Source organism: Sceloporus undulatus, chromosome 6 (assembly GCF_019175285.1).
Source record: "Sceloporus undulatus isolate JIND9_A2432 ecotype Alabama chromosome 6, SceUnd_v1.1, whole genome shotgun sequence".
In the NCBI taxonomy this organism is placed as follows: domain Eukaryota; kingdom Metazoa; phylum Chordata; class Lepidosauria; order Squamata; family Phrynosomatidae; genus Sceloporus; species Sceloporus undulatus.
The window spans coordinates 103996657-104008980 of record NC_056527.1 but is presented as its reverse complement, the minus strand read 5'-3'; the positions used below and the strand labels follow the sequence as shown (position 1 = coordinate 104008980).

Sequence of the window (12324 nt, the reverse complement as noted above, 5' to 3'; positions counted from 1 at the left end):
TTTTAATTTTTCTAAGCACCACTATCGGGAATAATGCAGAGGGAGGAGGAGGAGGAAGATAACAGCCAGGCTGTGATCAGGTATGCATTTTGTTGTTGTTGTTGTGTGCCTCCAAGTCATTTTTTTACTCATGGCAACACTAAGGTGAACCTATCATAGGGTTTTCTCGGCAAGTTTCTTCAAAGTGGGTTGGCCATTGTCATCCTCTGAGGCTGAGAGAATGTGACTTGCCCAAGTTCACCCAGGTTTTGTTTTGTTTTTTTATGCCTGAGCAGGGAATCAAACTCTGATCTCCAGAACTGTAGCCCAACACTCAAATCTCAACACTACACTGGCTCTCATAAGCATTTGAGAGAGTAATAATACTGTTTCCAAGAACTGCACGGGCTTCCAATATGCTTCTGAACCCAATTCAAGGTGCTGGTTTTGACTTATAAAGCCCTAAGCAACATGGGACCATGATATCTTAAGGACTTGGCGTTGTGTGGTTTCTGATTTATGGCAACCTCAAGGTGACCTTATCATGAGGTTTACTTGATAAGATTTGTTCAGAGTGGGTTTGACTTCACCTGAGGCTGAGAGAGCATGACTTGCCTATGGTCACCGAGTGACTTGCCATGGCTGAGGGAAATTTGAACCCTGGTCTCCTGAGTTGGAGATTGCATACAGCAGCCTTCCCCAATCTAAGATCACCTAGGTTATGTTGGACTATAGACCTCATCGCCAGTATGCTAGCTCTTGAGGGAGACTCAATTTGACCCACCTTTGTTCTCTTTTTGTCAGTAGGCAAATATGTTTTTATTTAAATAGACTTTTATCCTTTATGTGGTATGGGTAGAAGGAGGTGCGTGCTGTTTTAAGATAATCAAAAACTCATAATGCATATAGTAATGTTTTAGTTATACTGACTGCTTACTGCTTTCAAAGCTTTTGTACCATATATTGTTTGTTTTACTTATATGGTAAGCCATTTTGACTGTCATTTTGGATGAAAGGCAGAATATAAAGAAAATAAGTTTTAAAAAAATCCCCACCTCTGTGCTCCATCATAGTGTTGCTTATACATATAAAAGCAACTGCACTGGCTTTTTATCTCTCTTCCTGATCTTTGATAGAACTTTTGACATACTGACACACCTGTATAATAATCCAGGGAGTCAGGAGACAATGGCGTCAGGCACTAAATACATGTTATGTCTTGGCAGGGCATTGATAGGAAGCTGATCAAGTAACTAAGACTGCATCTGCACTGCAGAAATAATGCAATTTGACACCACTTTATCTGTCATGGCTCAGTGCTATGGAATTCTGGGAACTGTAATTTTGTGAGATATCTAGCCTTCTCTGTTAGAGAGCTCCAGTGCCAAAACAAACTATAGTCCCCACAATTGCATTACATTGAGCCATGGCAGTTAAATGGTGTCAAATTGGATTTTTTCTGCAGTGCAGATGCAGCCCATGTGCACATCACTGTACATTATTCACTACAGGACAAATGAACCCATTACCTTGCTTACAACTGATAACTAGTATTATTTTAAAGCTTTTTTTTATTACAGAGACAGTGTGGTGCAGTGGTTTGAGTGCTGAACTAGGACTTCATGAGACCAGGGTTCAAATCCCCGCTGAGCCTTGGAAACCCAGACAGTGACCTTGAGCAAGTTGTTTGCACAACCTAAAAGGAAGGCAATGGCAAACTTTCTGAGAAAAACCTTGCCAAGAAAACTCTACAGTAGGGTCGCCACAAGTCAGAGTCAACTTGAAGTAAGACACTGTTTACTTCTAGCCTATCCCTGAAAGATACACTAGCAGAAAATATTCACAGATACTTTGCTGTAACCAGAAGATATCGGTTACCTACTCTTGCAGTTCACAGTCACTGCTTTCGAAAGGAACTGAAAAAGATCACTGCTCCTCTATTTGCCCTCTTTTATGCAGCTAGGTAGGTGCCAGATCTCTTCTGAGAAGGCACACAAACTGTTCCATCATGCCAGCTACCCGTGCCCAAGGAAACCTGGCTCCGTCTACTAAATCCATGCCCGAAGCTTTAGAATTTTAATTCTTTGCTTCTCCTTCCAAGCCAGGTAATTTAAAAGAAAAGAGAGGAAAAAGCAGACTCATTAATCATGTAGTAGGGGAAGTCTGGCTTGGAAGTAGCATTGCAGAATAGAAGAACCTGGGGAAACTTTAAGAAAAGACAAAGTTCAGAGAGCACTGTTAGGAAGGGATTATTCACATAAATCCTTCAAGGACCAACTTTGCTTCTCTTTATTGCTGGGGTGAAGAACCTTTGGCCATCCAAATGTTTTGGATAACAACACCACAGTCCAGTATTATTAGCCATGCTTGGAGGGTCTGAAACAAATTGTAGAAACATCTGTATGGCCAACTACAAAGAACTCTGTGTCTGGCCTGGAGGATAACAAAATATTGTAGCATGTGTTTTGGTGGACTATTGTCCACTTCATCAGATGAGTCTATGACTGGGTGTGGAAATGTAGACAGTGAGATTGAAGGGAAATTAAATGAAGAAAGTGCTATTACTGATCTCTGCCCAGTTACTATTCTCTGCATTTCATTTTCTTTTCACTGCAACTGAACTTATGCACACTTACAATTCTGGATAAAATTCTGTGCCTCAGATGGAATAGGCTTTAGCCCAGGAAAACCCATGCAATAATAAATTTGTTGGCCTATAGCAGTGGTAGGGTCTCTAGATGTTATTGGACTCTAGCTCCCAGGAACCTTAACCAGCAAAGCCAGTGTGGAAGAATGCTGGGAGCTGCAGTTCAGCATCAAGTGGAAGTCTGCATGATTCCCACCTGTCATCTACAGAGCACCACAGGATACCTTCTTGTTTATGATGTAATGGACTAACATGGTGAAACTTATGTAGGTCCAAAGGTTTCTTATGTTTGCTTTATAGCATCATCCCTATTTCACAGCACTAGAACTATTTTAGGAGAAGGACAGCAAAGCATTGCTACAGAGGCCTTGCAAATATATTTGTTCTCCATGATAGATCAGTGAAATAGAACAATCCTTTAGCAGTGAATTACAACACTAGAGTATTCATACCCTTCTGGACTACAACTATGCATGAACAGATGTCATTGAAACAACTGCATATGGATTACCTGCTTATCCATCCCATCCCATCTACACTTTGATTCCCTTCCTCTATTGCTTCCTGTGTCATATTTCAGATAATAATAATAATAATAATAATAATAATAATAATAATAATAATAATAGGATTTATTTATATACCACCCAATCACTGGGAATCCGAGCGGCTATAAACTTCTTAGGCAAGAATATCTTCTCTTGTACTTTGTAAAATGTCAGGAATGGTGACAGCTAAACTAGCAACAACCAGAGTTAGGATAGGCAACTTTTTTGTATTACAGCTATCAGTAAATCCCTCCTTTCCAGGCAGGCTGAAGATTCTGGGAATTAGTCTAAAAAGTAATTTTTCAAAGCTCTAGTAGTAACATAGCTATGATCAGAAGCCCTTCTCCTGGTATTCCTGCATCCAACAGTCAAACAGATGGCCAATGGACAATGGTCTTTTTTTGTGTGTGTGGGCACCCAATTTTGGAATTTTATCCTGAATATTCACTTGTTATCAACTTTTTAGGCTTTTAATGGAATAAGAAACCTTTACTCTGTTGTTTTCATACATTTACTTCTTCTATGCTGGGCTTTTGAGCTATTGAACCTTGTCGGTAGGAATTACAGTCATTACATTATTGTATTTCCCCCATGCCAGGTTTTATGACTCACTTACCTTGAGGCTATTTTATCATGAAAGACAGAGCTGAAATTTTATAGACGTACACAAATATTAACACAATTTCCCCACCTTTTAAGAGAAAGTTAAATTACTGAAGCCTCTTTAAGATGCTTGTGTTGAAGCACTGGAAATAGGGAATACAGAGCCTATATATTTATATATATTTAAATGTCAGGCTCATTGCTTAAGGAAAAAAGGCAGCTTTATGACACCCCACTTCTTTCCAAACTCAGCCCTTTCCACCTCTTCTTTATCTCAAGATCTCTAAGATAAAGATTGCCTGCAAGCTTCCCTTGGTGTTTAAAGTTCAATCCTTCCACTGCGAAGGCAATGCTGAGGTCCATTTTCCTATCAAGGGGTGAATGATTATTATTATTAACCACATTCTTATCCTGATCTTCACCAAGAGCTTCTGCAACCACCCAGAAATATCAAAACTTGAAACAGCCCTCTGATCTGTAACATGCCAGGAATACTGATGACTAAACATAATTGCAAAATGTTACTTTTTTGGACTATAATTCCAAGACACCCCCCCTGCCCATGCTGGCTGGGGAATTCTGGGAGTCTCTACCTTAGGGATCATTAAAGAGAAGGGGCAGGGGGGAAAGCAGGCACAGGGTTCTGTGTTATTTCAACAGGCTACAAATTCAGCATGTCACGGAGCTGAACAATGAATGGAAGGTCAATGGAAAGGATGTTATTTTCTCTTTCTCCAGTGACCACAGCCATGGATAGCTGTAAGGAAGGTGTGTAGCCATCTCAGGTTGAGCTGCACTGAGGCAAGATGGAAGGGTGCAGTTTGATACCACATTAGCTGCCACGGCTCAATGCTATGGAATTCTGGGATTTATAGTTTTGGATTTAGCCTTCTCTGTCTGAGAGTTCTGGTGCCCCACCAAACTACAAATCTGTAGATTCATGACAGTTAAAGCATTGTCAAACTACATAAATTCTACAGTGTGGTGGCAGCCCCTAACAACCTTAGCTGTATGGTTTGATGGATCAAGAAGACTACACTTCATAGGAATTATAGCATCCTTTTCTATAAGGGCAAATAAGGGCAAATGGCACTTTCAAGCAGGATAAACACAAGCATCTCTTGTGGAAACCACAGGGCACTGCTGCTCTGTTTGGCCTAAGGTAAAACTGAATTGGGAGGCTACAACCAGAAGCCAAGTGAGAGCCCTGAAAGGTAATATTGACCATTGTGGTTCTTCTTCAGCTACAGGAGCTTGTGTGTCCTGCATAAGTGCTGTCTCATTCCCAGAAATGCCCATACTATACAGTCAAAATCTTAAGATTCTGTAATTAATCAATAAGAAGAACCATTGACTCTTAAGCCTGAGATAATGGAAGAGGTATTTAATATTGATGTCTCTTCTAGACTTTCAGAAGGTGATTTTCATATATACTAATAGCAATCTCAGTTCACTATGGCATCAGCCAAGCACAAGAGAGTGGTATCAGTCGACTAAGTAGAAACTCCAAGGTTTATAGTAAGAGTTTTTTAAAAATATACAAGAAACCTTTGGGTTATGGGGAGAAAACACTGTGAGTATCCAATGAGGACTGAATATGATTCGTGTCCATGACATCCTGGCTAAATGTTGGAGGAGAGACCAGAAAAAAGTGGATTAGCATACAACAGAGCAGTTAGAAGAATGAATAGTAGCACTCCATGCAGCAACATTTTGTTGCCACTCTCACATATTTATTGCGATAACTGCCTGGTCAACATTCCTTCCTAGTAATTCCAAGCTGTGATCTGTTGAATTTCAAAGTATAGTTGGATAAAACATTGCTATGTGTGCATTTGTACTCACTTATTTGTGTGCATACTTATATATATTCTATAAAATGGTGCAATCATGTGCATGTGCATATGTGTGTGTTTGGAAGCAAGTCTTGCCGTATTCAATGGGATTTACAATTTTTGATATTTTGCAAAATTATGATGTATATCTGTTTGGAAGCAAGTCCTGTTGTATTCAATGGTATTTACTCTTAAGTAAGTGCATGTAGTGCCACAACCTTAAGCATATTTCTATCAGGAACCCTATCCTATCCCTGCATACACAGGGTTGTGGGTGAGCCCCAACAATTGTTAAAGAACACCTAGGCAAAATGTCTTAATCCAAAATGTTATACCAGAGACATCTAGTCTAGTAAGCTAAAAACCAAATTGCTCAGGATCCAACTTTAGACACTGACTACGTGCCATTGGTGTCTAACTTTATTGCATGTGTGGCACCTACTTGATTTAATGATCACACGAGGACATTTGGGCGTATGTGGTCTCTAACATAAACACCAAGCACTGAGCTATTTAATGGCTTTACAGTTTAAAACCAGAACTTTGAAATGCATCCAAGACAATGTGGAGCCATGATAGATGTTAATGCTACTGTAACATGTTCTTGGCAACCCAGCTTTCATCAAGCGATAGGCCATCATACTTAGAACCAAGGGAAGCCTCTAGAAATCCATCTAAAGCAGTCCTATACAGAGCATACTATCTTCAGGGTCACGATCTAGAATGTAGTTAAAGCTGATTTGGGGAAGCAACTGAGATGGTAGAAGGGAACACATGAATGGCATCCATTGACAACCAATGCACATGGTAAAACAAACATTACTGCTGTTTAGTGATGTGTAACCATTAAACAGAAGGCACAGCAGGAATGTGAGGGGGTTGGGTGGGAGAAAGAATAAAACAGCTTAATGAGGCTGGGAAGCAAAAAGGGGGGTGCACAACATAAAGCCTAGGACTGAAATCACAGAAGACCTTTAACTACTTCTATGATTTTAGCAGACAGTGTCATCTTTCTATACTGTGTGCTAATCCTTTGAGGACTAGCAGCATGATTTGGTTTCAGATGAAAGCAAGGAGCTTGCAGAGTCCCATGTGCTTTCTTTTTTGGTGTGCTAAGCCACATGATTCCACATGACACAGCAGAAGTATGAATCTGGACAGCGTATGAGTCAGGAGAAGTTCTGCCAAGCCGCCACCTGCTCGTTGGGAGCAGCCACCCTCCTCTGAAGTTGACTATTTATACAAGGATGCAGCCACTCCAAGGACTGGGTGACATTTCAGAAAGTTCCTTATTCAACAGAATAGCATGTATTTCTTGGGATGAGTCTGTGGAGGTTGAAGGCAGCCTTCTTGTGCTCAGAATCCAGAGGGAGCATGCAAGGCACATGTTCAAACCATGAGGCATAAACCAGGAGAACTTTAACCTCACAAGGGGTCATGTCCTTACAACTGCACATTCTATAGCTTCGTGACATTATCAGCAAATATCCAGAAGGAGAAGGAATCCCTAGTGAGGCCCCTTACCCTATCTTGACACAGTTGCTTCAGGGTCCTTTTCACATCTTCTCACACCTTTCCTGCCCCCAAACACATTATAGTCATAGAGAAGAAGCCTAAAATAGTCCCCATCAAAATTTTGGTGCCTTAAGCAAGACCTATCCTGGAGACACACGGCAGCTGACTCTGTCACCAGAGGGCACACTGGGTGATCACGTTGCCCCCTGGCAACCTGCCCCATTTGACAGTACTGGAAATGCACAGCATAAAAGACTACTACAGCCTCTTATATTAATGCAGCTGAGGATTTATAGCTGGAGAGACTGACAATATGCAAGGGAAGGAGGCCCAAGTTATTTCACACAGTAGTGGGAAGTACTGCTTGGAAGAGACAAGCAAAAGTTACCTTTTAGGACTACAGTTTCCAGAATTTCTCAAACAGAATTGTAGCCTTCCCACCCCCAATAAATGTTCCAAGCTCTAGAACAGAGAAACTACTACCTCACTTACACTTCTGCAGATATTCAGAATTTGAGAGTACTAAAGACATGAGTGGAGAAGCCAAGCCCAGAGCCCCCTCATGTGGAGGGCAACTTTCTGAAGGCAAGAACCTCCTCTATCATGGGGACTTTCCACATAATTTTGAATTTAAGTTCTGATTTTTCAAGATCCCAAATTGTACAGAGAGCTTCCACAGAAAGAGAGTGTTTGTTCCTTCTAGAAAATCACCTGTCAAGTACACAAGGTGATGGAAATGTAAAGAAGATTTAAATATTTAAATGTTTAAATATTTGAAGGGATGTCATATTGACGAGAGAACAAGCTTGTTTTCTGCTGCTCCAGAGAACAGGATCCGGAGCAATTGATGAAAGCTACAGGAAAAGAGATTCCACCCCAACATTAGGAGGAACTTCCTGACAGTAAGGGCTGTTCGACAGTGGAACACACTCCCTCAATGGAGAGTGATAGGGTCTCCTTCCCTGGAGGTCTTTAAACAGAGGCTGGATGGCCATCTGTCGGGGATGTTCTGATTGAGAGTTCCTGCATGGCAGGGGGTTGGACTGGATGGCCCTTGTGGTCTCTTCCAACTCTACGATTCTATGATTCTAAGAAGGCAGGTGCAGCATACATCCCCCTCTTTGTGGGTTAAATAGATAGTGGGCCCTTGGTATCCACTGAGGTTTGGTTTCAGGACCCCTACGGATACCAAAATCCATGGACGTTCAAGTCCTATTATATACACAATAAGGTAAAATGGTGTCCTTTATATAAAATAGCAAAATCAAGGTTGGCTTTTGAAATTTCTTTTTGTTTAAATTATTTTCAAGCTATGGATGGTTTAATCCATGGATATGGAAGGCTGACTGTACAGTGGACCCTTGTTATACGCTGGGGTTTGGTTCCAAGATCCCCCGTGAATAACAAAATCCGTGTATACTCAAGTCTCATTAAATATAATGACATAGCAAAATGGTGTCCCTTATAAAAAATGGAAAATCAAGGTTTGATATTTGAAATTTATACTTTTTTGGAACATTTTCAAACCGTGTATGCTTGAATCTGTGTATAAGAAATCTGTGTATAAGAAAGGCCGACTGTATTTGCATTTCAAACACAAAACAGGAAACCCTTGTTCTCATTATTTTTTGCTCTGACTCTTGAAATGCTGAAAGCTCATTTCCAGAGAATCTGGAAAATCTCAGTTCCCAGCATCCTTTCCTGCCATCTGGTTCTCTCTACCACTCAACTAGTTACATCCCACACACTCATGTCCCTAATGAACCAGTCCTTCCCTGCTCTAACCCAGTAAAGTCTCTGGTGAGAAAACCTGTAAGACCCTGGACAGCAGGACTTTTTCTTCCCAGATGGTTCTTAGAGACTGGTTCAATTTCCTTCAAGGTCCTGACACAACTTTTCTTACAAAGATCTCAGCAGTCTATCCACATCCGCTCCTCTCTTTCACCCATGTTGCTCCCCATTCTTCTGCCCCAGTAAAACAAAACAAAACACCCCATAGACATTCTGGTTTCTAGTCTGCAAACCTTCAAGAGCTACACAATTAAAATACTCCTCATTCCAGTTGATTAGAATGTGATCCGGTCACACGCGATTTGCTGGAGTTTGGGCCTTTTGCACGCAGGGCTGCAAAAAAACTCCTTCAACTTTGCAGTTTGTAACCAGAGTATCTGCAAGGATGTACATTATCAAACATGTGGCTGTTGGTCTGCTTCGCATGGATTCAAATGGCTGCGCATTTTTGGCACATTGAAAATGTGAATGTGTGCAGAAAAGTTAAGTCAATTAAACATTGATGCAAATGTTTGAAAATCCATAGTATTTTGCATAATACACTTACGGGAAGACTACCCCAAGTCTCACTACTCGGAGTCTCTAAGAAAACCATTTTTTTAAAAAAATTACTACCTACCCTTATTGGCCACTTCCCAAGCCACCTCAAAGAGGACTGCGTTCTCCAGATCAAGTTCATCTTCCCAGTCCTCTAGCCCTGTCAGGGAGGTCACTGAGAGGCTCCGGGCCAGCGGCATGGCACTTGCGGGATAGAAGGATGCGAAGGTAAGGAAGGGATGTAGATTGGAGGCTCAGGGTTCAGCCTGGAGGAAGAGGAAGGTGGATCATTTCAAACACTATGACACCTCAGAAACAACTGAACTTCAGAAGCCCCTGGAGTCTTTGCTCCCAGTTACCTTGTCACATTTACATAAACTCCCCAATCTCCCCCATATACCCACAACCCGCTCCTCCCCTCTTCTTATTCTCAAAGTACTGGTAAATCTTAAGGAGCTACCATGGTGTAATGGTTTGAGCGTTGGAGTACAACTCTGAAGACCAGGGTTCAAATCCCTGCTCCAGCATAAAAGTTTTCCGGGTGATCTGGGGCAAGTCACACTCTCTCAGTCTCAGATGATGGCAATGGCAAACTGCCTCTGAAGAAACCTGCCAGGAAAACCCTGTGTAAGGCTCGCCTTAGGGTCTTGGTGGCACACAACAACACTTGGAAATCTTGGCTTCCAAACCGTGACAATCAGGGGCCTGTCTCCCAGCCTACCTTGTCTAAACAATTAGACACCAATTTTTCTCTCCCTCCCAGAGAGTGTGGTCAGATTGGCGCCTCCTCTGCCTTCCAGAGAACCCAGGAGTCCTCTCTCTCTCTCCCCCACAAGATCCTTTTGGAAGACAGCACTTAAGTCTTGAGTAGCAGCAACAGCTGAGGTTGGGAAGATGGTTAGAAGGAGGAGGACACAGGAGGGTGAGGGGAGACAGCCTGCAAGGGACTGAAACCTGAAGATTTCCAGGCATAAAAATGGAAGGGCTGGAGGGGTGATTTTAAAGAATGAAAAAGTGGAGAGTGTATGTTAGTACTAGTAAGTGTGTGTGTGTATAGAAAGAGAGAGAGCGCTAGCTAATGTGGCATAGTAGTTTGAATGTTGGACTACAACTCTGGAGACCAGGGTTTGATTCCCAGTTTGGCCATGGAAACCCACTGGGTGACCTTGGGAAAGTCACACTCTCTCAGCCTCAGGAAACACAATGGCAAAACCTCTTCTGATCAGATCTTGCCAAGAAAACCCCATGATAGGTTCACCTTAGGGTTGCCATAAATTGGAAATAACTTGAAGACACATAACAACAACAATATATATATAGAGAGAGACTGATAGATATAGATAAATATATAGATAGATGTAACATAGATAGATAGACAGACAGATAGATACAACGTGTGTGTGTGTGTGTGTGTGTACACACACACACTTTTTTCCTTTCTCTTCCCCCCTGCATATCTTTTATACGTTTAATACAATGGGGGACAGGATACACAAAGGTATTTTGTATCAGACTCTTGAGCAGCAGAGGAAGGGACCTTGCTTTGGAAGCAGTTGGTTGTGAGGATAAAAAGAAACAACGCAACCTACTGGTTCCTGTAAAAAAGAGAAGGTTTCAGAGCCAGTATGAATGAGATCCGGGGTGGAAAACCGGATTAAGGGGAAGGGGAAGGGAAAGAAAACAAAATGTCTTCAAATTTAAGGGAAGGGGGGTCATGCAAGGCTTGCATGGAAAGGGATTTTGGAGAAGAGGGGTTTCAAAGAGGCACTGAATCTGGGAACTGGTGGAAGCTGGAACACAGGACTAAAAAGGGAATAAAATGATCTTTGAAGAGTTCGGATGCAGCAGATTGATGGGGGAAGATTTATTTGGAAGCACTCCTGGGATTAGTCCGATGGCACTCACCTCTTTGCAGGAGAGGATCCAACGACTCACTCAGTTCCAAGTCTTGCACACCTTTCTTTTCCTCCTTTTGCTTTCCCTCCTTTTCTGCCCCTGATCAGGGTCCCTTTGCCTCCCTGGTCGGCTGGCAGGGAAGGACTCCCATCCGGCTCAATGACTAGGAGTGAGTTAAAGGAAGGGGAAGGAAGGAAGGAAGGAAGGAGGTGGAAAGAGAGAGAGGAGGTTGCTGCAAGGTCTTAAAGGGGAACTCTCACCAGCAGCAATGGAGAGGAGAGAGAGAGAGAGAGAGGAGGGTGGCTGGGCAAAAGGGGGATCAGAAGGAAGAGCAGACAGTGGAAGGGAAGCTGGGGGGCATCTTCTTCTTGTTGCTATGCCTTTCCTGACTTATGGGGACTAGCCTTGGGGTTTCTGGGCAAGGTTTCTTCAGAGGGGGTTTGCCATGGCCTTCCCCTGAGGCTGAGAGAGTGTGACTTGCTCAAAGTCACCCACTGGGTCTCCAGAGTCACTCAAGAAGAAAATTGGATGATGAAAGGAAGATGTGGAAATCTTCTTGTTGGTTGCGCTGTGTGCCTCAAGGCTCTTTCTTGAACTTTATGGGGACCCTAAAGCTAGGGTTGGCCAGGTTCTTCAGAGGGGGTTGCCATGACCTTCCTCTGAGGCTGAGAGTGTGACTTCCTCCAGTGTTTACATGGCTGAGCTGGGGATTCGAACCCTGGTCCTAATCCAAGAAGGAAATTGGAGGAGGAAAGTGGGGAGCATCTTCTTCTTGCTGTTGTTGTTGGTGCCTTCAAGTCTCTCGACTATGGCCACTATAGTTCACTCTTACAAGGTTTTCCGAGGGGTTGCCATGGCCTTCTCTGCGGCTGACAAGCCTAGTTCCAGAGCCCTATCCAAACTAAAACCACTAACCATTAACCGCCCTGGTTCAGTGCTATGGAATCCAGGGAATGGTCAGTTTCTTGTGGCA

General features: G+C 42.5%; 1 protein-coding gene across 2 annotated transcripts in view; it reads right to left on the bottom strand.

The window, feature by feature from the left end:
* GYS1 (glycogen synthase 1) overlaps nt 1–11588 on the bottom strand; it is a 40329-nt gene extending 28741 nt beyond the window's left edge. The window contains exons 1-2 of one of the 2 annotated variants that reach the window (XM_042474559.1): nt 11361–11588; nt 9538–9721 (exon numbers count right to left, since the gene is read on the bottom strand). In XM_042474559.1, the coding sequence (XP_042330493.1) occupies nt 9538–9655 (118 nt within the window). In that variant the 5' untranslated portion in view covers nt 9656–9721; nt 11361–11588. Of the gene's footprint in view, nt 1–9537; nt 9722–10176; nt 10301–11360 lie in introns of those variants that run through there. The other variant, XM_042474560.1, reaches the window with a different exon arrangement.
* Between the last annotated feature and the right edge of the window lie 736 nt (nt 11589–12324).